We start from the raw sequence: 25,973 nt of genomic DNA on the forward strand, positions 1-25,973 counted from the left end.
CTGACTGCCTCTGCTTTGGGTGCTCTTGACTTCTCTCCAGGGAAAAGGACTGAGGCCATCAGCTGAGGCTGGAGGGCTACTGTGTCGTCTACCTCTGGAGTGGGGGCGATGGAGACACTACAGCGTATGCCAATTCTGTGATCCCCTCCCCCGTCCCCCCACTGCCTGGATATTATTTGGTAGTTTTGTAGGTTTCCATGTTTTGTTTTTTCCCCTCCCAGACAGGGTTTCTCTGTGTAGCCCTGGCTATCTCTGTAGACCAGCCTGGCCTCCAGATCAGAGATCTGCCTGCCTGTGCCTCCTAGTGCTAGGATTAAAGGTGTGTGCTATGTTTGCCACCACCATCAACACAGGTATCTGGCTTTTTTTTTTTTTTTTTTTCCAAGACAGGGTTTCCCTGTATTGCTTTGGAACCTGTCCTGGAACTCGCTCTGTAGACCAGGCTGGCCTCGAACATACAGAGATCCGCCTGCCTCTCCCTTCTGGCATCTGGCTTTTTTATTTGTAGTTTCTTTTTTGTTTTTGTTTTTTCTTTTCTTTTTTGAGACAGGGTTTCTCTGTGTAGCCCTGGACCAGACTGGCCTAGAACTCAGAGAGTGTTGCCTACCTCTGCCTCCTCAGTGCTGGAATTAAAGGTTTAAAGGCATGCACTGACCTCTGCTCTGCTCAGGAGTAACTTTTTGCTTTTTCTTTTTTCCTTTGCTTGTTTGCTTGCTTTTTCAAGATAGAATTTTTCTGTGCAGCCTTACTGTCCTAGAGCCTAGAGCTTATTCTGTGCACCAAACTAGCCTCTGCCTCCCCGGGCTGGGACTGAAGATGTGTGCCGTGCGCCGCTACCACTGCACAGGTGTTTTGTGTTTTTGAGACAAGCTCCATTTAGCCCATGACTGTCTTGGAATTCACTACGTAGATGAGGCTGACTTCGAACTTAACAGAGATCTGCCTACCTCTGTGTCTTGGGTGCTTTGATCAAAGCCACGTGCATCATGATGGAGAGAGATCCTGCACTGCATACACCTGAGGCAGGCCCGTGGGAGCCTCCCCCCCCCCATTGTCATCTGTTCCCTCGTGTTCCCGTCTCTCACCTCCTCACCGAGGACCAACCGAAAGCAAGCACCTGGGTCACCTGTCCCCTGCCCCTCCCCCCCTCAGGTCCTTCTCAGCAGGTTCGCGAGCGCCAGTTCCTGCCATATCTGCTGCTTTCCAGTGGTGTTTCCTCTCAGCACACAAGCAGGCGGCCTAGGCCTCGAGACCCTTCCTAGCTTGGGTCCCAGTGCAATGCAGATTTCTTGCCTTAGTAACTAATGTACAGGGTGCCGGCCCTGACCCCCTCGCCGCCTAACCCTCCCCCGGTGGCCTACAGCGCTTTGCTGGGATCTATCCATTCACTGTGCTCGGCTTCATGCTCCACAGGGATGCTCACACTGACTTTTGGCAACCAGGGACTTTCTCTGTCAAAGTAACCCTCAGTGCTCAGACTTAACCAGAGCCCCCAATTCCATCAGGGAGGGACACCACCTTTTATCCTCTGCCCTTGGGGTGATGTCTAAGTACCCCACTCTCCACAGACCTTAGATGAGCACAGAGGCTAGCCCACAGCCACAAGTGCTTCTGGACGCTGCTACATGGAGGTGGCTTCCTCCCCACTACTGCAGCCCGGGTGTGTGGGTGAGGTGTGGGGGGGAGGGGAGGAGTGGCTGTGGCTGGAGGCTTAGGTGCAGGCTTCAGCTGGGGCCCTTGGGAGGGAATTGCAGGCAGGAGGAGGTCCACGGAGGCCTTGGCAGTTCTGGACCATGCCTGCTTCATGGGAGGATGGTTGTGGCATTCAAGGATGACCAAGGATGATGAGGGCCCCTCCAGGATTGGAGAGTATCCCTATGAGAGGTGCAGGGAAGGCCTCACACTAGAAGGACCCAAGGGCACTTTGAAACTGCCAGGGAGCCCTAGAAGGGCCCACCTCGACAGGCCACCCAGGTATGCTGAGGGCCACTAGGGAGGGTACTCCCTGGAGGGTGCCGAAGGCTGGTGGGCATGAGGCTCAGAAGGACCGACCACTCAGCGGGTGCTGAGGTCCAGGATGCATGGACCTTACAGAGTGCTACTGGAGGATGCCCAGGAGGCCGGCTCTGGAAGGGCCGCAGGAGCGTTTCCCGGGGGATGCAGGGCCTGGGCCTCGGGAGGACCAGGGGGGGGGGGGTGCCGAGGGCCACGCCAGCGAGGCTTCGGAGCACCTCGCAGGAAGCGCAGCCGTGAAGGCGGCCGCCCCGGGATGCCGAGGGCCACGCGGGAGAGGATGCGGGAGGGCCAGCCGGAGATGCCCGGGCCGGCGTGCGCGGGGCCAAGCCCAGGATGCTGAGGGCCGGGCGGGGCGGGGCGGGCGGGCGGGAGGGGTCGCGGGAGGGCCGGGCGGGCCAGGCCGAGGGCCGGGCGGGCGGGCGGGCGGGCACAGGGCTCGGCAGGGCCACTCGGCCGTGCGCGCGCGGGCCGGCTCGGCGCGGGGTCGGGTAACGGCCCGCGCGGTGGGCGGCGGCGCCCGAGGCCCCTCCCCGCCGCCCGCGGCCGCTCCTCCTCTTCCTCTCCCGCCCGCGCCGCGGCCCTCCCGTCCCTGCGCGGCCTCGGCGGCCTCGGAGGCGGCGGCGGCGGCGGCGGCGGAGCAGCGCGGTCCCTTTAAACCGCCCGCCCGCGCCCCCGCGCCCGCCCCCCGCGCCCGGCCCCGCGCCCGGCCCGGCCCGGCCCGGCCCGCCGCCCGCGCCCGGCTCCCCGCGCCCCGCGGCCCCGCCGCCGGCCCGGACATGGCCGCCAACATGTACAGGGTCGGAGGTAAGGCCCCGCCACGGCCTTTATGCGCCGCGGGCCCGCTCGCCCGCCTCCTCCTCCTCCTCCTCCGTCCCGCCCGCCCGCGCCCGCCCGCGCCCGCCCGCCTCCCGGCCCCGCGCCCCGCGGCCTCCGCGCCTCCCCCACGCCGCCCTCGCGCGCGGCCCGCGCCCCTCCCCCGCGGCCCGCCCCCGTCGCGCTCGCGCCCCGCCCGCCCGCCCGCCCGCCCGCCCGCGAGCCCCGGTTCTGCTCTCCGGTGCCCGGCCCGGCCCAAAATGGCCCCTGGGCCGCCGGGAGCCGCCGGGGCCGCCGGGCGCGGGCCGGGCCGGGCCGGGAGGGGCTCTGCCCACCTGTTGGGGGCCGGGGGCGGCCCGCGCGGGCGCGGCGAGCGTCCAGGGCACCCCGGTGGCTCCCGGCGGCCCCGAAGGCGCCGGGCCTGGGCCTGGGTCCCGGCCGGACTCCCCGAGCCGGAGGAGCACGTGCCTCCCCCCCGAGCTGCGGCCGCCGTCCCGCGCCGCGAGCAGGAGTTTGGGGGTCGGGGGGTGGGGTGCGGGCGGCCTCGCCAGGCAGGGCCAGCGCACGGCGAGCTAGGGGTGCAGGCACCCGGGGCCCCACTGTGGCAGGGGCCGCGAGCCGAGCCGGCGGAGCGGCGCCCCCGCCCCACACCCGCCCCGAGCGGGGCCCACGGGCTTCCCTTAGCAGGGACTCCTGGGGGACGGTTGGCCGCGGCGCGGGGACCTCCATTCCCAAGCGCAGGTCTGACCACCCCAAACTTTTCCCAGCCTGCTGCTCACCCCTAGCCCAGCGAGGAGGCGCTTACTTTGCAGCTGGCCCTTGGGAGGGCGCAGGTCCCCCCGCTGAGCTGGATGGGGTCCCTAGGGAACCCTCGATGGGGACGCTCTGGGATGGCCTCGCGCACACGTTCAGTCCATGCCGACCCTTACAGTCATGGCCATGTCGTCCCGGAGCCTTCTGCTGCCTCCCTGGACCTCCAGACCCTCCCTGGGGTCACAGCCTAAATGTGGATGGGTCTCTGCCGCTGTCTCTCCCACCAGCAAAACCGGGTTCTGCTGTGAGAGTGTGACAGAGTGGGAGACCACCCAGAAGCACCCGGTCGCCACTACCCTCATATGACCCCGACCCGTCTCACACCAGCCCGACCCAGCCAGCCCAGGTCTGTGGCCTTGGGCACGGTGGGTGATGCAGCTGTGGTCATCCGCCCCCAGCAGGCGCCCTGGGCTCTTCTGCCCTCTTAGGGAATTCCTGGCCTCACACCTTCGCTTCCTGCCAGGCCCTGCCACAGGGCACAGCCTGGAGTGTTGGGGCCCCGTGAGGAGGGGCTGGTCCTCATTGAAGCTTCGGCCTTGCCAGTCCCAAAGGAGGTGGGCCAGAGCACTGGATGCCCCGGGCCTGGTGGCTGCCTTCTGGGGCAGAGGCTGACCCTGCTCTGCCCCTGGCTCCCCTGGCTGTGCCCCGTACGCCCATCTTTGCCTTCAGCACAAGGCCCCACGGTCCCTGCTCCTCTCCCAGACTCTGCCTCTGGCCCCCTCATTCACCTGAGAAAGGGTCCCATTATCCTGCTCCCCAGCCACCCACCCCACCCCCCCAGTTCACATTTCTTCTGGCCTTGGCTTCTGGCCCACGGTGGCATGTCATATGCTGAAGAAATGAATGAATGACCGGAGCAGGGAGCTCTGGGCTCCTCTTCTGACTGGGGGGGGGGGGGAAGGAGCGAGGAAGGTGGGCCGCCGGGCAGTGGGTCCCTCAGCCCACACGCATATGCCAACCTCCCATGCCTGCCTGGCAGTGCAGTCTAGCAGGTGATGAGGAAGACCTACCTGTGCCTCAGTTTCCCCGTGGTGTGGATAGGCGTTCATCTCGGTCTTCATCCTGTGGCTGTTCCCCCAGGGCATGTCGTCCCGTGGGTCCCTTCAGGGCCTTGTGATGACATCGTGGGTGTCACTCCTGCCCAGATTCTCAAGTCCCCAAATGAGGGGGACACGGTGGCTCTCTGAACACGCCGTGGTGCCTGCCGTCCGCTCTGTCATCTGGGGTTGAACCCTCTGGGAAGTCTGCCTTGTCCTGAGGGAGAGCTGGTGGGGACCTAGCTTGGGAAGCACCTCCACCCCATCCCCACTTTCTGCATAAGTAGCAAAGCAGTTTTAAGTTGCAGACAGACAGCCATGTCCTAGTGTTAAGTGCGTCCTAGGTGTTGTCAATGCACGCACGCACGGGCATCCTGTGCTTCCCCCCTGGCCTGTGTCAGGGTGGGCTAGACTGGGTGAGGGTAGGAGAGGTTACAGAAGACGGGTTTGGGGCAGGGATCACGGAGTACCACCTTCTCAAGAAGTGGTCTCACTGAATAGTTCTGCCTGTCCGTGGCAGGTGGCAGAGTGAGGATCCGAGAGGCTGCCCCTCTGAGAGCTAGGATATTGCCAAACCAGAACCAGCCTGTGACGGCTGAGGGGTTTCTTACCTGTGTGCCTATTATAAAACCAGCTGGCATTTCTGAACAGAAGAGCAAACTCACTCAACATGTGGGAGCCTTTTTCCTTTGACTGAAGGGCTATCGCCCCTCCCTCTGGAGTATTTTTTCCCTCTCATTGCAAGAAGCTAACCCCTATACCTTTGAGTGGGTCTTGTTTTTACTTTTTTGTGCTTGTGGAAAGTGACAGGAAGTGACAATCTGCAGGCCACTGCCACATCATGGCTGGCCTTGTGTTTCATAAGCCCAATCATCAGTTTGTATTTAACCGTAGTGTTAGACAGTTTTGCGTTCTCCTTCAGTTTGTTTTTATTTGTCTGTTTTGGTGTTTTGAGATGGGGTTCTCTGTGGCCCTGACTGTCCGTCCTGGAACTCGGGACGCCTCCAGAGCGCCATCATCCTGCCAGGTTCCGTCCGTCCGTCCGTTTTTTAATTTAGTGTGTGGTACTGGGGGACCAAACCCAGGCCTTGTGTGACATAGTGACGGACTAGGGCGACTGAGCTGCAGCTTCAGCCAGCCCCAGCACTGTTTACTTTTCAGTTGAGAAGTGTTACTAAGATGCTCAGGGAGGGACCGCAGGTTTGACTTCTCCCCTCAAGCCTGCATCTGTAGCAGGACTTGCAGAAGTCGGCCACGCCCAGGGCTGCAGCACCTCTGTGGAGTCTGCTCAGCCTCTTAGCCACAGAGCTCACAGCTGAACTAGTGCCAGAGGGCTGCAGGGCATTGGCCCTCCAGACACGGAGGCCTGTTCCCCAGCCTGCCTCCATCCCTGCCGAGCATGGCTAGCCTGCCCCCATGTGGGCTCTATGCCTGCTTTTAGCCTTGGGGATTGTTTTGATTGAGAGGGAAGGTTTTGGCATTAAACTCCTATACTAACAACAGCAGAACTGCAGCTCTCGTGGCTGAAGCCTAAAGCACCATGCCTCCCTCTATACAGATAGGCTCATGGGGTCGGCGCCGCCTACAGCCACCACCAAGGTGCTCCCACTGGGCAGGGTGCTGGGGCCTAGGAAGCAGAATGTCGCTTGAGTATGTTGTAAGGGATGCTAGGCTGAATTCCTGAGACAGGTATAGGCCCCCTCTGCCCCAGGGTGGCTCTAATGAACTCTTGGATGCTCCTGGCCAAACATCAAGCTTGATCCTGTTTTTGACTGTTGCTCCTACTTGTCCTGTCCCAGCATGCACTCTGCCTCACACCTGTGTTCTCAGGAAATTAAGACTGAGAAGGTGTCTTTCCTTGCTTCTTGGCCGAAGTTGTCTCTCTGCTCAGTGTAGTCTTTCTGGGCTCCGCATCAGCTGGTGCATGGATGAGGGCTGCTGTTTCCTTTGAGCCTGGGCCCTGGTGGCCTCCAGGACTTGGTGTTTGCTCTAGCCCCATGCTGTTTTGATTCATCCTCCAGAAAGAAGCCTTTAGGATTTCGGGGCCAAGGCCTGTGCCTTGGTACCTTTGGGCTGTAGGATCTAGGGAGACTCCCAGGTTCTTGGTCCCCAACTGCTGGTGTGTAGGAGGCTCATAGGCAAAGGCCGTTGCTGCGTGCAGGGGTGGTTTGTGTGGTATCTCGAAGAAGCTGCCTTGGAGTCAGGGTCTGGGCTACCACTGTAGAGGGCATGGCCTCAGTGTACCCAGCACTTAGAATTTGAACTGCAAGGCTACCGGTCGAATCCAAGATCACCCGCTGGCCCGTTTCTCCAGGCCACTGGTGTACTGGCTGCACGTGGCCTTCCTGGGCCACCTGGCCACTTGTGCATACTGGACGATACTCCTGGGGACAATTGATCACTTGCTTTTGCAGGTAGGGCCTTGGCCTCTTCCCCATCTTAGGTTTTTGTGTGGCGGTTGAGGTGGTCCCCTATGCTGGCTGCCCTCCAAAGGCCCTCTGAGGATTGATGGGGTGCTGATAGGGTGACAGGACCGGGGGCCAGGATGAAGTGTAGTGCCCCTAGAGGTTGAAGCTGCAGCTGCAGAAATGAGGGTAGCAAATGGAGCTCTGTATGGGGGCTGAGGCTTGTGGCTTCAGAGGTGCTGAGTGCTTCCCTGAACACGGATTGTTTGGGCTCATCTTAACTGGGGATGGAAAACGTCCTAGCTACAGACTCGCTGGGCCTGGCTGAGTAAGACACAGGCTTGGATACTGCAGGTGTGAGTCTGTCTAACTTAGGGTTCACAGGACCTTCCTTGCCTTTTGACTGGTAGTGGAGGGTCAGTGTTATCTGTGGCGACAGTAGCAAGTGTGGGTTCTGGTGTGCCAGGGTAAGGCAGCAGCTGTGTTAGCCAGGCCAGCTGCCCTTGACCTCCTCAGCGTACAGTGCCCTCTTGTCCCAGAGCTGCACGTGTACACCATGCTGGCAGAGCTGCGCTTCTTGACAGATGTCGCTACAAACCTTCACACATTCCCACAGTCCCGCACGCTTCCTGGTGTCCTTTGCTAGGAAGTCTACCCTCCCTCACCCACTCCCGCTCTGTACCCCAGAGTGACAGAGGGAACCGTCCTTTGAGATGGTTCTTACCACACACTCTGCATATGGGAATCCGTGTTACCCGAGGTTGGCTTTCCCTCGCTGCGTAGCCTTCCTCTCCAGACGTGTTACCGTGTATCTCCAGGGTTCCCACGGTGAAAAACAGTGGGCGTGGGTTCTCATTTCCCCTGGGTAAAAATGTACAGTTATGCAGTTGTAGGTTGGATGGTCAGCCAACATGTAGCTCTTGAGAATCTGGCAGGTGGAGATCTAAAATGCACTAAGCAAGAGTTCAGTTCAACCAAAAAAAAAAAAAAAAAAACCAAACCAAAACCAAACAAAAAAAGAATTCAGGTCCAGCCTTCCCTCTGTACGCCTGTCTCTCTGCTTTTTGCACAGTGTTTTGGTAGGTGTACAGGATGCCCTTCTCTGTACTGCTCTGGCTGTCCTGGAACTCACTCTGTAGACCAGGCTGGTCTCGAACTCACAGAGATCGGCCTTCGTCTGTCTCCCGAGTGCTGTCTGTGCTCCCTGGTAGAGATGGTGTTCGGCTTCTTGTGAGTTCATAGTGCTGTTGTCTCCGTCCCTGACAATTTGCTTTGTTGGTTTGGTTCTTTGAGTTAGGATCTGGTTATTTAGCCCCGGGGTTGCCTGTAAGCTTGTGATTGTCATGCCTCTGCTACATGGGATCGCAGGTGTGGCTACCATGTTCAGCTGCTTGTGTTTGTTTTTTGTTTGGTTGGTTTTGGTTTGACTTTTGACACAGAATCTCTATGTAGCTAATTGTCCTAGAATTCCCTATGTCAACCAGGCCGCCTAGAGCTCAGGTATTCATAGACCTCCATGCCAGCAGGCATTTCCCTGGTTTTAAAATTGGATTGTATTCTTGCTGTTGTGAGCCCTGAGGTGGTTATTTGTTTTTCATCTTGTGGTGTGGAAGCTCACCAAGGACCTGCTTCTACTGGACGGTGCCATACCCCAGCCCCGAGTCGGTTTATATTCTGCATCTCGGTCCCTTTTCGGAGGACTGAACTTGTGCTTTGTGTATCCAGAACCCCGGATCACAAAGTCTTTATCCCTTTTTATTGTAGAGCCCTTAACATCTTGAGTCTGACGTTTGTACTCTTCTTACTGGTTTCTGTGTGAGGGTTCAGGTTCTTTGTGCTTTGTAGGTGTGTCCACCTCCCTGCCGCATCGTCTCGTCTAGGCAGCGCTGTCAGACCCGAGGTTGCTGATGCTGGTGGCGTGTTGCTTGGTGTTCATCTGTCAGCTTCTGCCAGTGCGTGTTGAGATCACTGGTAGTGTTGGAAGTCAGCTGGCCTGAGCCCTCCAACTCTGTTCTTTTACAAATAGTACAGCCTGTCCTGGTTTCTGGGCTTCCCTTAAAAGGTGTAGGATTGGCTTGTCAATTTTTGTTTGTTTGTTGTTTTTTTTCCAAGGTAGCGTCTCACTGTGTAGCACTTGGATGGGCTGGAAGTCACTGTAACTAGTGAATTAGTTGGGACAGGCTGGCCTTGAACTCCCAGAGCTGCCTCTGCCTCGTGAGCACTGCGATTAAAGGTGCAAGCCACTGACTTGGCTCTTTTTGTTTGTTTGTTTGTTTTTTTGGGGGGGGTTCTTGTTCATTTTTTGGTTTTCCGAGACAGGGTTTCTCTGTGTAGCCTTGGCTGTGCTGGAACTTGCTCTGTAGACCAGGCTGGCCTCAACCTCACAGAGATCTGCCTGCCTCTGCCTCCCAAGTGCTGGGATTAAAGGTGTGCACCATAACCTTGTTGATTTTATTACACACGTGTTCGTGTGGGTGGGTGGGTATGTTGTGAGGGATGTCCACATAGCACACATGTGGACAGTTCAGGTTCTGGGGTATTGAACTTAGACTGTCGGGTTCGGCTACAAATGTTCTTGGTCACTGGCCTTGGCCTGTTGATTTCTGCAAAGCAAACAAGCAGACAAGTTGGTGAGATTCAGATGACCCTGGCTCATGGCAGGGCCTCTTGGAGACTGGCAAACTGCATTGGCAAGCTGCCCTGCCTAGGTTTGTGACTCATGAGCTAAGAATGGCGTTTACATTTTTATGTGGTTGAGGAAAAAAAATCACAAGAATACTTACTGTCATGAGAAGATTATATGAAATTCAAATTACTTTGCCCATAAATAAAGTTTTATTGGAACATGGCCACTGTGAAGCTAATGTATGTATATTCTGTGGCTGATTATGGCTTCTAACGGGCAGGCCTTTCCTCCTCAGACACAGCATAGAGCACTGTGTCTCTGCCATCGAGCATGGTGGTACGGGGCTCTCCCAACAGCAGCCATCAGGTCTGCATGGGTCACTGGCTGGGTATATAGTGATTAAATAGAGCTCTGATACCATCTGCCTGGAGACAACACAGATCTTGTAGCTGAAGGCTCAGCCCCACCAGACCCCCACACTTCACAGGCCAGTTGTGCACCCCTGTTTGTGGCCCGTGCTCCTGACTGAGCAGCTGTGGGTCAAGGCCCTCACTGCACCGTTCAGGTCCAATTAATTTGCTGGAGCAGCTTGCAGGGCTTACCAATCGCCGCCGTGTCTGCTGGCTCGTTACAAAGGACACAAGGAAGCCGTCAGATGAAGAGCTGACATCCCTACCCTCTGAGCCTGCCTGGTCTCTGTGGTGAGCTCTGAGATAGGTGATGGAGATCCTCCAGTATAACCATCCGGAGTGTTCTGTCTGGTACACCCCTCCCACGGTGTCCTGGGTTAGCCAACTTTTCATTGTCACGGTTTGAGACTACCACTTTACAAGGCTTACAGTTTCTGAGGGTTTAGTCTCTTGTCACTTGTCCTTGCTGCTGCTGAGCCTGCGATTCAGCAGCGTATTTGGGTAGAAATGCAAGATGGTACAAAACTGAGCACCTCATGGTTGTTTGGAGCATTAAAAGAAAATAAAACAAGAAAGGAAGCCAGACCCTGCCCTGCCCTCGCGGAGGCCTCCCGCTGTCCTCCCCCACCCCCAACGCCGGGGACCAGGCCTTTCTGTGTGTGGCCCGTATCTTGCAGCAGCACATGAAAAGGACACCCTTATCTCACTGAAAGTCCCAAGGTTTTTAGGAGCCATGTGCCAGGAAGTGGGGATGGAGACCAAATATGCATTTCCTTTGTCAACAGTGCCACAGTTGCAGTTGCTTTTCTGTGTGCTCGACACACTGCAGGCCCTGCAGTCAGTGGCCTTACCCTTTGAGTCCGTGCGCGCGCGTGGATACACTTGCCGTGTCAAGTGGGGACTTCGCTGTAGTTTTAAGGCGGGGTGATTATGCCATCAGTCACGGATTAAAGCTTTGCTCAATAACCAGGACTCCCATACCGTGTGGGAGGGGGGCAGTGTACGGTGTGTTACAGTGTCCTCAGCTTGAGGAAGCAGAATGGTCAGAACAGTTAGAAAATTTAAAGGGAGACTCTCATACCCTGTTAATAATATAATATTTAATGTTGCTAGTGTGTTTTGAATTGAAATTAGGGAGCCTCCTTGGAAAATGAGCCTGTGTGTGTGTGTGTGTGTGTGTGTGTGTGTGTGTGTGTGTGTGTTGAGCGAGCTCCTTGGCAAGCTGAGGACCCTGCTGGTGTGGTTCAGTCATCAATTTGAGGCATCAGAAGCCTGTGGAACAGTCTGAGCTGGGAGGAGTTAGGAAAGTACTGATGGTGTAAACGGAAGAGGAATATGCCAAAATGCGTGACGGGCAGGGTGCGCGGAGCAGAAAAGGGTGGGACTAGATGACTGAAGAAACTTGGTTTAAAAAAAAAAATAAGAGCCAGAAAGGCAGCCAGGCGGCCCGAGCCAGTGCCACAGACAACTGCAGAGGCTTGGTAGGCTGTGGTTCTTCCGACATTGTCCTATGCGGAAGGTGGACATTGTGATCTGACCCAGTGTGCGGCTACGCAGGTAGCTTGCCAGGGCTTAAACTTGGACGGAAGTGTAAGGTCCCCAAATGAAGGCAAGCCATTTGCAATCAAGCAATGAATGCCTTTCGGAGTTAGCTCTTGCTACATGCCTGGCAATGCGGCTCATTCATTGTAACGTACTACCTGGCGCTTCTCTGAGAAGCTTATACGGTGTAAGTTCACTCTTAGCTGGGGAGAGAGTGAGTGGGAAGGCCTGATCAGGGATATTTATTCGCTCATGTTGCCACACCAGCAGGAGCCTGCGGCTGTGCTGGAAGTCCTCGCCTCAGCGCTGTAAGGTTGGCCTGCCTCTGAGGGGTGGGGTGTTCCCCAAGACTGTCGTCAGGACCCGTACTTTGCTAGAGAGATTCATGAGGCTGCAGCGCCCTGGAACACAGTTGTGTGCTCCTTGAAGTGGAAGGGTAATGCCAAACCAGCCGAGGCTGTGATTGGGTCTCAGCAGGGGAAGGTGCCCCAGCCAGACTGTGGTTACTAATGATTGGAGATGGGCCTTGGGACCAGTATGGTTACTGGAGGTTGGTCATATGTTCGTGGGTGACCGCTTCATCACTCAGCCTCTGCCTCCTCAGGGGTCTTGTTACCAAGGACTGTTGGGCATGGCCAAGGTCTCAGGAGACACTCCCAGGACTGGACGGCCTGGCTTTCGGGGAGAACAGGCCCGTAAAAGGAACAGAATGAGGTCTGCAGTACAACAGCTGCCTCTGTTCAGATCCCTGTGTGCATGCAGACCCGGTGCTGTGGTCCTGATGCGAGGCCTGTGTCCAGTTTCTAGGTCTGAGCTATGGCAGCCTTGCTGCTCACAGCGCAGTAACCCTGAGCTGCTGTCACCACACACACACACACACACACACACACACACACACACACACACACACACACACACACCCCACCTGTTTTTTCATGAATCCGTCTGTGTGTTATGTCATCATTTAAACATTTGGAAATTTGGTTATGCCTACTGCGTATTGCACTCGGTTCAGACTTGACCTCCATGCCTAAATTCTACTGTCTGGACCTCTGCAGAAGTGTGCCGATATGTGCACACCTCTTACAGCCTGCCATTTTAACTGTGTGGGTGTGTTCATCCGTGCAATTACCTGTGGAGGCCAGAAGAGGGCATTGGATCCTTGAACTGGAATTTACAGGCATTAGTCAGTCACTGCACGGGGTGCTGGGCTGTGCAAATTAACCACCGAGCCATCTCTCCAGCCCACCTGCTTGTACTTTAGTCACACAGACCCTTTCACTGTGTGTGTGTGTGCGTGTGTGCGCGTGTGTGTGCGTGCGTGCGTGCATGTGTGTGTGTGCGTGTGTGTGCGTGTGTGTGTGCGCGCGTGTGTGCGCGTGTGTGTGCGCGTGCGTGCGTGCGTGTGTGCGTGTGTGTGCGTGTGTGCGTGTGTCTGGATATGAAAACCAGGGTCTTGTGAGGTGTGCTGTCTTCTGCAGGTGTAAGATGGTGCTTAGCTCCTGGGTGAGCTAATAGTACTGGTTTGTTTTCTAGGTGCTTGGTCCATATCAACAGAGTCGTCGAGTGTAAAACATCACATCACCCCCTTGTCACTGAAGCCCTCACAACCGGGACCTGTAGGGATGTCCCCCATGTCGTGGCTGATGGTGTTTTCTGTAGCTCTTCCCTTTTATTCATTATCAGCTTAGCATCTGATGTTTTGATCGCTTGTTGGTTTCTTTCTTAGTAATATATAGTGTGCATTTGGCATACTTCCTACTCGTTGAGCGGGCACCTCTGAGATTTGGAGGTGTGTGGTTGAGTCACTGTAGCCGTGGACATATACGTTGGCCCTGTTTGTGAGTGAGCCTTCCTGCCATGGTCCTGTGCCCACCCATCCCCTGCTCTTGGATCTCTGTGTGTTTGCCTTTCGAGTTACCCCTGGGGCCAGCTTGTTTGCTTGTCCTTTACTTGGGAGATGTTTGATTTTTTTTTTTTTTTTTTATCCCAGTTTCTGGCAAGTGTAAGTAATTTGGGGTTTGGGGCTTAATTTGTTGTGATTTGTGATCACAGAAGTTTAGATTGTGGGTGTCTTTTTCCTTTTTAAAACTTTATTGTTCTTTGAATAGGATTTTTCCATATAGCTCTGGCTGTGTGGCACTCACTCTGTTGACCAGATTGGCCTCACAGAGATCCACCTGCCTCTGCCTCCTGGGTGCTGGGATCAAAGGTGTGCGCCACCACCGCCCGACTCAAAAGTACATTTCTACATTGGCTGGGAATTGAATCTGGGGCCTCCGGTGTGGAAGGCAAGAAGTCTACCACTGAACCACCAATGCTTTTCGGTGTCTTTTTAAAAAGCTAGTTTTATTAAGAATGATCTACATTGATGAAATGTGTTTCATCAGGGTGTTTTCACAGGGGTCCTCTGGAGGATCTCAGATCTAAGCCTAGAGACTTGCTTTCTTTCCCGTGGGCCTTGCTTTTCCAGGTGACCCTTCACCCTCCCTGGTGTGGGCGCTTCTGAGCACTGCTGGAGTTGTAAGGATGTGGCTGACCTGTTGCTAGGTGGCACAGGTTCAGGAAGCAATATGGTGACAGGCCCGCAAGCAGACAGGGGACTGCAGTTGCTACCTCTGCCCATTTCAACAGGACTCTTCTAGTCAGCCTGACTAAGGGGGGGGGTGCATTGCCAGGGATTTCTGCCAGCCTGGTAGTGTGACAGTCCAGCTTGTTCTCTGTCCTGGACTCCTGGAGCACTCCAGGCTGAGTCTACCAGCCTTCAAAGTCTTCCTGTCTGTCTGTGGAACCTGCCTGTGGTGGTCAGTGGTAGATACAGTGTTCTTGCCTGCAGCAGCGACTTGAACAGGTGTCCAGTAGTTTTGAGCAGAAGCATCGGGTATTTGGAGTTGGGCTTTATGGGGGGAAGCTTCAGTCAGCCCCCCACTAAGGCTTGTGCTCTCCCACGCCCATCAACAGCCGTGATGTGGCCCAGCAGCCCTCTAACTGCTAGCAGGGCGGGGCCAGGGATCAGGCTCCTAAGAATGGTGGGGATGACTTGAAGACTTGATGCCATGTGTGCTGACCTCTCTATTTGCAGACTATGTCTACTTTGAGAACTCCTCCAGCAACCCATACCTGATCCGCAGGATTGAAGAGCTCAATAAGGTAGGAGTCAACACAGTGATGCTACTGCCTGGGCCTGGAGGGGAGGGGGAGGGGGAGCCTTCCCTGTTGTGGGTGGGCAGGGTCTTCCCACCTGGATTTTGATGTCCTTCCAGGAGAGGCTGTAAGTGAGTCACTATGGCTCTTTGGGTCCATGTCTAGGCCTTTTTTTTTTTTTTTTTAATGTGTATGGGTGTTTTGTCTGCATGTCCATCTGTGTTTGAGGAGGCCAGAAAAAGGTGTTGGATCCCCTGGAACTAGATGTAGTTACAGATAATTGTGAGCTGCCATGTAGGTGCTGGGAATGGAAACCAAATCCTCTGGAAGAGCAGCCAGTGCTCCTGACCTCTGAGTCATTTCTCCGGCCCCTCGTTTCCCTTTTTCTTTTTAAGATGTATTTATTTGTTATGTATAGTGTTCTGTGTGCATACCTGCAGGTCAGAGGAGGACACCAGATCTCATGATAGATGGCTGTGAGCCACCTTGTGGTTATTGGGAATTGAACTCAGAACCTTTGGAGGAGCAGGCAATTCTCTTAACCACTGAGCTATCTGTCCAGCCCCTTGTTTTAGTTTTTTAAGACAGAGTTTCTCTATAGCTCTGGCTGTCCTGGAACTCACTGTGTAGACCAAGCTGGCCTTGAACTCACAGAAATTCTCCTGCCTCTGCCTCCCGAGTGCTGGGATTAAAGCGGTGTGCCACCACCACCCGGCATGCCTAGGCTTCTTGAGGACAAACTCAGGGCGACCTTGAGGTGTTGCCAGTTACCCCACCCCATCTGCCAGCAAATAGTGGTCTGTCCGAGGCAGGCGCCCCCCATGGACTTGAGCACATCCAGACTTGAGCACCAGAGGGATCTGGGTGACTCTGGAGACGAGTCACAGACCAAGGAGAGTGTTCCTGCTTCCCTCTGCTACCCCTCCTCCCCCTCTCCCCCCTCCCCCTCCTCCCCTTTCCATTAGTTCAGCTGGCTTCCTGGCCACAGGACCACCATGGACATTGCAGAGTTGTCTACTCTGTCCATTACAGTGTTGAGGCTGCGTGCAGTATATTCACACCGGGGCCCTGTTGGTGTCTTACCCGAGTCGCTGCTTCTACCATGGTTTGTGTGTGCTGGGAAACATTGACAGATACTTAATCCTTGGTCTGGGGGCATGGTTGTTCCATCGCTGGAACCTCTGGGTATCCACACACTACTACCTAGGGTGGTAGCTAGGAGTGTGGAGAAATGGATGCATGGGTTCCAACAACTTGGCTTTCTACTCTGCTTGGAGTGACCTCCTGGCTCTTTGGAGAGTGAGGTGGGGTCAGGCCAGCCAAAGTCAGAGCATGCATGCACACTAGGATCCTTCTTGTCCATTCTGGATTTTAGGAGCCTCAAATGTAAACCACGTACTCTAGGCTCTAAGATGACACATGACTAGCAACCTTTCTAGGGTGTTGGGTTAGGCAGGCACATTCCTTCTCTGCTTCCTCCAGTGCCAGGCAGAGGACATGACTGATTTCCCAGACCTGTGTCTATAACCACACTCTTTCCTGAGGCCCCTAGCCTTCTTGAGTACCATAGACCAGTGAGCCAGTGAGAGGGGCTGCTCTCTCAGACCCCAGGCTTGCTGCAATGGTGGCTTGGGATTCCTGGGATCAAGTGGGACAGGCGGGGCCAGGTTGGATGCTACCCCACAGCTGGCCCTGTTGAGCCTGACGAGGCCCAGCAGGTGGCTCCTGGTGGAGGCTTCGGGGTAGCCCCAGCTTCGAGGGTCTGGCCTTACATCTGCCCAGGGATAAGGTAGGTGTGTGTCTGTCTGTGTCCCCTGTACCCTAAGTGAGCAGGGGCTAGAGGGTGTCCATTGGCCTGGCACATTTACCTATGTCAGCCCCGTCATTTTGAGTGATACTGTGACATAAGTCTCACCTACATCAAAACCAAATGCACAGGACATTGTAGTAGTAGGGAGTTGTGAGCTGGACTGGGAGGCTCAGATTCCCAGATGTAGACCAGCCTTGCTGTCTCTCTCAATGTCAGACCTGTTACAGCGATGGGGCTCCTACCAGGGCTCCTGTTTTTCCGTTGCTGTGGACCTCTGTGGTGTGGTGCGTCATGGTGCGTCATGGATCTCTGTAGCCTGTACCTCTGATCTGATCTCCACAGTTTCACACTTGAGATCAACTTGCCTGGTGTCCTGGCTTCCATCCACAGCTAGCACGTTCAACACACATGAAATTGTCCCAGGACCCTGCTACAGAGCAAAGACAAGTACCCTCAGTGATGAGAAACTCCTGGATTCCAGAGGCTCAGCAAGATGAATGCATAACACATGAAAATAGAGCTGAGAGGAAAAGGGACAGCTAGTTCAGGGCACAGAACCCAGGGCTCAGGAAGGGAGAGATGGCACCGAGCGTGAGCAGGTCTGTGGCCAGAGAACAGCGAGAGAAGGTCCCAAAAGCCAGCGTGGGCTTCGGAAGTGAACGCAAAGGGGAGGTTGGCGACAATTGAGGACTCTTTCTAGAAAGTAGGACAGGAGTAGAGATTAGGACACAGATCAGAAAAACCAGACAGTCCCCAAACCCGGCACCCACTTAGAAGGAATTATAGGAAACCAGAGTCCCCAGAACAGGTAGGAGAGACCCAGGGAATCAGGACCGAGCAGAGTCTTCTTGGGTGTGTCTTGTCATTCAGAGCATGAGAGAGAATAATTTAGAGATGATGGATCGGGGTTCTGCATGCCTTTAATCTTAGCACTTTGGAGACAGGGATGGGTGAATTCTGAATTTGAAGGTAGCCTGGTCTACTTAGTGAGTTCAAGTCCAGCCAGGGTCATACATAGTGAAACCCTGCCTCAAATAAAAACCCTGCAGAAAACCTCTCTGAGTTTAGAGGGAAGTGGTTTGCATGCACACAGCTGTACTTTGCATTCTCCATGTCTATGCAGAAGGCAAGGCATGCCAACCGTGTCCAGTCGAAGATGGGTAGGTGTCTGACTATACCTGCCAGACTCTCAGAAGGCCGCGGAAGCTGTCCGCCATTACAGTGAGGCCATCATCCTGGGTGTACTAAGAGGTACCCCAGTTTAGACACCCATAAAGATGATGCAGGGGTGTCTCCAATGATCAGAGCTCGACATTTGTCCCTAGACCCCACTTGTAAGCTGTTTGGAGGACACAGTGGTAGTTGAGTGGGAAATTAGGCAGGTAAATAGAGAAATGTGAGTGAAAATGATTTGGGGACGGAAGGAGCAATGTCAGAGTATTAGCCATTCTTCAGTAGTTATATGTGTCAGAGCGTGTGATGGTTGGCTGGGATCATCAGCTTGATGGCATGCCGGGCTGCCCTCTGGGCACACCTGGGCGGGGGTCTTACCTTGGCTATGCTCATTGAGTGGGAAGACTGCCCACTTGTGGGCCGCCATTCGGGCTGGGATCCCGGACTGTGTAAGCAGAGAAAGGGAGGTGAGCGTCAGTGAGCCTTCACTCTGCTTGCTGACTGTGGACACCATGTGACTAGTCAAGCTCCCGATGCCACTGTGGGCTGTGACATGGAACTCCGTCAAAGGAACTTAGCACAGCAGCAGGGAGAGAAATGAAGGCAGCGGAAAAATAACATTAAAGTACTGTATTGAGGGATGTGTAGCGGCGTTGGGCTGGGTGCAGAGGGAGCTCTGGCCCACAGGAATGGTCAGAACCTGAGGGAGTCTGGGCCCAAGTGGCTGCCTCTGGGTGGGGCTGTTGTCACCGTGGGACTCACTGAGTGTTGATGCTTCAGACTATGAACTGCTTCACCATGGTGAGGTCTGTCATACACGAGCCAGCCTCGAGAGCAGCGGCCACAGAAGGCTAGCCGAGCGTAGGAGGGATAGAGTGCTCTGGTGGATAGAGGGATGGTGGCTCTGGGTACAGCAGCTGTCCACAGACCATGTCAGTGTGAGTGAGTGAGCAGGAGTGAGGAGGCAGATACCCTGTGTAGAGCTTAGAAGTAAGTCATGCTTCCCCCACCCCCCCAGAGTGGGAACACTAGCCAGGGTTACAACCTTGCAGCGTTGCTATCTTAGTAGTAGTAGTTTTTAGACAGGGTCTCACCGTGGAATTCAGGCTGGTCTTCAGCACTCGGAGATCTGTCTGCGCCTGCATTTTTTACCATTTATGTGAACCCTGGCTAGTTATATAGTACTCTGTGCTGGTGCTGGCGTGCAGAGTGTTACAGGAACCCAGGTCGAGGCATACGGTTGACTGGATCTCAGCTTGCTGGCTCCTGTTGGTGATGTGGATCCCCCCTGCCGTTGGAGCCTGACATAGAAGGGCAGGAGGGGCCGCTGCAGTCTGTGGTAGGGCTGTCCTTAGGGCTTCTGGTAAAGCAAGCAGTGCCTCCACTGTCCTGGGCTACTGTCTTGGTGGGGCCCCTGGGTGGCCATGTAGAACCTCATGGGCCCAGATCACTGGGGGAGGGGGGAGGGGGTGGAAATCAATGTGTGTCTAGCCGAGTGTTTATTCCCTTTTGGTCACATTTATTTGACTTTGGATGTGTATCAGTATAGCTCTCCTCAGCTCAGGTATTGGTGATTTGACGTTTTCCTCTGATTGTCTGTGGGTGGGGGACTTGGTCCTGTCTTGAGACCCCTTTTGGGGGCCTACTTTGCTCAGACACCTCTGCCTTGCTGTTACAGACAGCCAACGGGAATGTGGAGGCCAAGGTCGTGTGTTTCTACAGAAGGCGGGACATCTCCAGCAGCCTCATCGCCCTGGCTGATAAGCATGCAAGTGAGTGCCAGCCTGTCCCCGGGGGTCAGTGCCTGCTCCTGGGTCCTAGCCTCGCTGAGGCTCTCGGCTGCTTTGTCCTCTCCTGTCTGTAGCTGGGTTCTGGTGACACTTTACAGCTCTTGGGTCCTGTTTACCCATGGGCTAGGGTGACACATCTTTCTTCCTGCCTCTTACCCCATCCCCATAGTTATGGGCCATCGTGGGATGTCGGTGTACCTGGTGCCTGGCTCAGAACCATAGGGCAGACGATAAGGAAGGTACTGACCCAGAGCAGAGGCTGTGGTCATGTCTAAGCCCTTGAGATACACTGTTCTCATTTCACTGGAAGATGTCTATGCTTTCGGTAGTTTTTTTTTTTTTCAGAAACAAAGACCTTCCTCCTTGCTCAAGGGAACTTGAGCGAAGCCCGATAAGCGTGGTCCAAGGGCACTTTTCCACCCCCACTGGAACCGTGCGTGGTTCTCACGCCTAGGGTCTGACCTCTCACTGAAGCAGACCTGCATAGACCGCTGACGCGCGTGTGCTTTGGTGTCGTGACCAGAGCAGGGCTGACTGAATGTCAGATAGCTGCTGAGCCTGGGAACTGTAAGGCTACTGTCACTCTGGGTACTGTCTCCAAGCAGGGGAGGAGCAGAGTTGCCTGGGTGGTGGATACTTTTCCATCAAGAGTTCAATAGGTATCGTCCCTTACTCATCATTGCTGGGTGAGTGGCTCAAGACCCACTTGTAGCGCACATGCACACGCACCGTGCACACGCACCGTCATCCCCAACCCTAAATGTTGTGAGTGCGGTGGAAGGAGCCAGAATATCCTTGTGGTGGCAGCCAGTCAGGTGGGAACCCTAGAAACCTACCCTAACCTAAGCAGGGGTGTTTGAGAGGCGGGGTGCCCAGCACTGGCTGCCCTCCCCAGCTCTGGGACTAGGTTAGGGAGGGGCAGGAAGGAGCCTCTCAGAGCTGGCTTTGGTTGTGCAGTGGAATTGTTCTCCTGTGGGCAGCCTTGGGCGTCTCATCAGCACTGCTTGTGGTCCTGAGTTTTTGTTCCCAGATGGAAGCGCAGGAGCCCTTTTGGGTACAGAGTTGGGCTCTCTCAACCCCTGACCTCAAAGCCCATGCTCTGGCCTATAGGTACACATGCTTCAGGCACTATAAATGTTTGATATGATTGGAGCCCTACAGGTGTGGGTCCCAAGTCTGCAGTAAAGTTGGAACCAACTTACGTCCAGTACAGTAGAGAGTAATGGTCTGCTGGAAGGGTAGTAACCTACTCTAAGGATGGCTGCAGTCAGAGCCTCGCTGCTACAGACCCCCCCCACACACACACACAGACACCATGCACACACACAGACACACACACACACTGTGCTCCCTGAAAAGCTGCTTGGGCATCTCTGGCCAGGCTTCCTGTGAGCTTCATCAGGCCAAGGAGGCAGGCATCAAGGTATCAGGGTCTGCTGTGACTGCCAAGTGCCCAGTCCCTTGGCTGCCTATGGCCAGGGCACACAGTAGGGAACCATTACACAGGAGCTAGAGACCAGAAGGAGCCCTGCCTGTGGTCACAGAGCCTCTGGCTTCCCAGTTGGTGCCCTGCCAGGGTGTCTAGCCCAAGCACTGCCCTCAGATGGGAAGCCAGACACTGTAGCTTGTGGTGCACCCGCAGCAGAAACCCCTTCCAGATGCCCACAGAGGGAAATGTGGCCTGGCCTCTACCCAGTACCCTCCAGAGCAAGGTTAGGGCTCAGCAGAGTGAGACTGGATGCAGGTGGTGTGGGAACCCAGAGCTAGTGCTTCTGGGCCTGGGGAGGAGAGGCTTGGAAATGGGTTGGGGGCTGTCCCACCTGCTGTGGGGTTTGTCCTTTGAAAGGTCTCTAGGGGAGAGCTGGTGCCAGAGGCTGTGCATGTAGCTGTGATGGGGTCTGGCTTGCTCCAGGTCTAGAAGAGATGCGGGCATCCTGGAACCACTCGGGGCCTGTGTCAGGGTTTGTGGGGTACTGTACCTGGGACCGACCTGACAGTGATGCAGGCCACAGGTCCCTCTCCTGCTGAGGATGTGGCTGTGTTCCCTAGGTGCATTGTATAATACAGAGTGCTCTGGTGTACGCAAAGCCCAACTTGAGTGGTTGGTGCCTGGGCCTCATCCAACTACGACGACATTGCAGGCTCTAGCTGGTGTGTGTATAGTTCCTGTCTGCTGGGCAGGGGCTGCTCTGAACAGACCCGCTTGCCTTGTTTAGGAGCAAAATAGCTCAGTGGAGATGCTCCAGACTCCTGGGGCCCAGTCATACTGAGAACAAATCTCCAAGCCTAAGGTGCCAAAGGCTAGGGATTCCTCTCCCTCCCCAAAATGCCAGAACACCATGCAGTCACCACACGGGGGCAACAGAGAGCAGCCATGTCTGTGAGGCTTATTGGAGCTGTGGGTGTTGCAGGGCTGTCCCCCTACTGGACACCGTAGGCAAGCCTGGGCTGTCACTGTGCACACTCCGGGCTCTAGGCGGGCCTGGGCTGGCACTGTGCACACTCCGGGCTCTAGGCGGGTCTGGGCTGGCACTGTGCACACTCCGGGCTCTAGGCGGGCCTGGGCTGGCACTGTGCACACTCTGGGCTCTAGGCGGGCCTGAGCTGGCACTGTGCACACTCCGGGCTTCTCCCAGTGGTCTCTGTCCTGCTCCTGCTGTGCTGTTACTATTGCCTTCTTGCCTTCTTTGGGCAGTCTTGTCTGGAGGCCCCTGTTCTTGTCATCTGGAGAGGAGCTAGTACCTGATTGGTAGAATATGCGTGAGCATTCTGGTTGGGGACAAGAGCTGCACTCACAGAAGGTCTCAGGCAGTAGTTTGAAGAGGGATGGGTCTCGGGTGGGCAGCTCAAATGTTGGAGCAGTCAGGAGACACAGGGTAGTCTTTCAGTGGGTGGTGTTTGTCCTCTGTTGGGAGGCCTGTGGCCCCCATGTCTCCTCGGTCCGGGCCCTGGGCAGGGAGCAAGCGCTGGCACTGGCCCTAACCTGCCATCTGGACGCTGTCTGTCTGTTATGTAGCCCTGTCAGTCTGCTATAGAGCCGGACCGGGGGCGGACACCGGCGAGGAAGGTAAGAGCCGACCTCTGCAAGGAGGGTGTCCTCTCGTCTGTGTCCCTGGGCTAGGGCGGGTGACACGCAGCTGGATGTATCCTGGGTGGATTGCGTACGTGCCCATCCTGCATCCCCTGCCAGCCAGCCAAGGGCTGGGATTCCCTATGTTCTGCTTATAGCCCGACCTTGGCTGTGGCCAGGCCTCGGGGGGTTGTCCTGCTCATGCGGGAAATCTGCTGTGCTCTGTGCGGGGCCGCCTCAGGCCGGCAGGTGAAACTTCCTGTCCTGAATGTGTAGTGTGCCCATGTTTTTCCTGCCTCTCTCTGCCTGCTGTTTCTAAGGCCAGTCTGAACACTGCCCTCCTCTTCCTGTCCTGATGTTGAGCCCCATATTCCAGGCTTCCCAGGCATCTGTGGGGGCCGCCCAGAGCTCCCAAGCCACCTTGGAATGGGCATGAGCTGTGCTAGGCAGGGAGGTGGCCTCCTGGGCTTGGTGCCCTGCCGGAGGGAGAACTAGCTTGGGGCTGGGGCTCTTAGCTGCCATCTTCAGGGGTGACTGACAGGGCCTCTTTGTCCTCTAGGGGAAGTGGAGGAAGAGGTGGAGAACCCGGAGATGGTGGACCTGCCTGAGAAACTTAAGCATCAGCTGCGGCATCGGGAGCTGTTCCTGTCTCGGCAGTTGGAGTCCCTGCCTGCCACTCACATCAGGTAGTCCTCACTCCGCTACCTGGTCCCCTGCTGCCGCCCCCTCCTCCACTAACCCATCCTTGTCTTCCAGGGGCAAGTGCAGTGTCACCCTGCTCAATGAGACAGAGTCACTCAAGTCCTACCTGGAGCGTGAGGTAAGGCCCACCCTACTGTTGTCTGGCCTGGCGATGCCTGACTTTGAAGTGCACTGCAGCCCCTCCCTACCCACAGTGCCCTGTCACCAGGACTCAGAGAAGTTTGTCCGGGTCCTGTTAGTCACTGCAGGTGTTGGTAGGCAGTCCTTCAGGGTGACCCTGTGTGGAGGTTCTGACTCTGAGGGGATAGATGGTTGGAATTGGTGAGGGCTTCTGCTTCTAGGATCCCAGATAACTTGTCTCCTACCTGGGTGCTTGTAAAAAAAAAAAAAAAAAAAAAAAAGCTTCGTAGGTATCGCATGGAAGACGGAAGCCTACACAGGCCATCTCTGTCCCACAGTCAAAAGTGACCTCGGGGCTGGCTGCTGACCTACGTGGGTTTTGCTGCCTTTGGGATAAGTGGTTCTTACGTAAGGTCACTGTGCGCATAGTTGGGTATTACCTGTTAGATGTCACCCCTAGAGGAAGTGACGGGAAGGTCGGGTCTCTGAGGCTCGATGGCTGGCACGCCAGTTACTGGGAGGGTGTGGCAGTTGGAAGGAACCCTGGTACTCAGGGAAGAAGCAGGTGTGTGCTGTTTCATGCCACCACATCCTCCTCCCGCCCAGGACCCCACTACCTCAGCTCTAACCTTGTGTCCTGAGCCTCCATGTGCAGCCAGTTGAGGTGGCTGAGACAGGGCTCCTTTCCTGTGCGCCCCCAGGCGGGCGCCACTGAAGCGTGAGAGTGCGAGGATGGCAGAGTATGCGGGTCATGTCTGCGTACAGCACTCACAGCGAACCTACTCTGTAGGTGCCTCCCAGTCCTCAGCCATGCCCTCAGCCATGTCCCACTCCTGCCATGCCGTGCCCAGGAATAGTTGGACACGGTGTTTCAGCTTTTGCTTCATGAACCCCTTCAGAGCCGAAAGTCTGAGCAGCCATGGACATGTTGGTCTGGTGAGAACTGCTTCAAGTCTCGCATGGCTAGAAATCTGAGCAGCCATGAGATGTGCACCGGCGGTCCTACTATAGGCAAGCAGGACCTATGGAGGAGGTCATGAGGGACTAGAGGCTGGCTTCACGGGCGTCTAGGGCAGAGGCTGGCTTGCTGCAGGAGTGTTTCTCCTGGGCAGAGAGGACTTTGGAAGGACAGCTGTGGAGAAGGGTGACTACAGCCTTTGTAGGAAGGGAGGTCACAGCCTTTGTGGGTCCAGGCCAGTGGAAACCACCCCAGTAGCATGGGTGACACACAGACTGCAGAGGCCCATGTGCTCTTTGGCAGTGTTTTCCATGTAGATGTTTAGGAAGCACGCAGAACCTGAGTGATGAGAAGGGCAGGTTCCTGCTTCTGTTGCCTTCTGTGTGCCTGAGACTGCTTTCCCCCAGCCCACAGCTGTGGCTCACCAGCTGTAACTGCCACTAGTCTCTGACAGTTGCACTTTGTGCGCCTCGGCCCTCATAGGCAACAAGTCTCAAGAAACAGGGACTCTTCTGGGTGATGGTGGTGCTAATCCCAGCACTTGGGAGGGAGGCAGAGGCAGGCAGATATCTGTGAGTTCAAGTCTAGCCTGATTTACAGAGTAAGTTCTAGGACAGCCAGGTCTGCACAGAGAAACCCTGTCTCAACCCCTCCTCCCCCCCCCCCCCCATAAATCATAAAGGAAAGAAAGAAACAAGGACTCCCACCAAGAAGAGCAACAGCCAGCAGAAGGGATACCTAGCATGGTCAGGCCACCCAGGCCTTCCCACCGGTGACACTTAATACCGAACAGGCCACGTGCTTTCTGTAATTGGGGGAAATGATACGGGTCTGGTCTGGGACTGCACCACTACCCACTGCATGGGCTGGGCCCAGTAAAAAGGCAGCGTTGACAGGCCTTGTGTGTGGTACTACCCCCCCCCCCATGTGGCGGTTGGGAAAGTTACTATTTTCAGGGTGGGAGCAGGAAGTCGAATGGGAGCTGGACAGAGAGGTAGAGGAATTGCCATGGGATGGGATGTAAAGATGAGGACCAAGAGCTGTGCAAGAGCTGAGCCCCAGGCCTGGGAACAGGGATCACAGGGAGCACTGACAGCCGGGGTGGGGAGGAGCTGGTCTCACGCCCAGGAGTCGTCTCCTCAGAGCCAGTGCTGTGCTCACTGTAAAGACTGGGGCTGGGGTGGTGGGGCTTAAAGCCTGTCACGGGGTCAGTTGAGAAAAGCTGTTGTGTGAGTTTGAGCCTGGAGGAAACCTGCATCCTGGCGTGGGGTCCTGGACCCTTGGTTTTGGTTGTACCCCTCACCCCCCACCCCCACCCCCCAGGTGGTGGTATTTGAGACAGGTTATGTAGCTAGCCCTGACTGTCCTGGAACTCACTATGTAAACCTGCTTCTCTAGGGCTGGGATTAGAGACATGCACCACTATGCTCAGCCTTCATAACTTGAATTTCGAATTGTTGCTGTGCCATGACGACAGTGGCTTTTGTGAGGGGGCTGTGCCCAGTGACCTTGGCAAGCTCATGGCTTGTCAATTCCTAGTTCCT

General features: G+C 55.7%; 1 protein-coding gene across 9 annotated transcripts in view; it reads left to right on the forward strand.

Annotated features, from left to right (window-relative positions):
* Positions 1–2,456: 2,456 nt before the first annotated feature.
* The window catches only part of Mta1 (metastasis associated 1), a 37,055-nt gene continuing 13,538 nt past the window's right edge, over positions 2,457–25,973 (forward strand). For 5 of the 9 annotated variants that reach the window (XM_051196706.1, XM_051196707.1, XM_051196708.1 and 2 more), the window contains exons 1-6: positions 2,457–2,820; positions 14,745–14,812; positions 19,468–19,561; positions 22,596–22,646; positions 23,209–23,335; positions 23,406–23,469. In XM_051196706.1, coding sequence (XP_051052663.1) covers positions 2,793–2,820; positions 14,745–14,812; positions 19,468–19,561; positions 22,596–22,646; positions 23,209–23,335; positions 23,406–23,469 — 432 coding nt within the window. In that variant the 5' untranslated portion in view covers positions 2,457–2,792. The remainder of the gene's footprint in view (positions 2,821–14,744; positions 14,813–19,467; positions 19,562–22,595; positions 22,647–23,208; positions 23,336–23,405; positions 23,470–25,973) is intronic. The other 4 variants (XM_051196709.1, XM_051196712.1, XM_051196713.1 and 1 more) reach the window with 1 other exon arrangement.

Source organism: Phodopus roborovskii, unplaced genomic scaffold, assembly GCF_943737965.1.
Source record: "Phodopus roborovskii unplaced genomic scaffold, PHOROB, whole genome shotgun sequence".
Taxonomy (NCBI): Eukaryota; Metazoa; Chordata; class Mammalia; order Rodentia; family Cricetidae; genus Phodopus; species Phodopus roborovskii.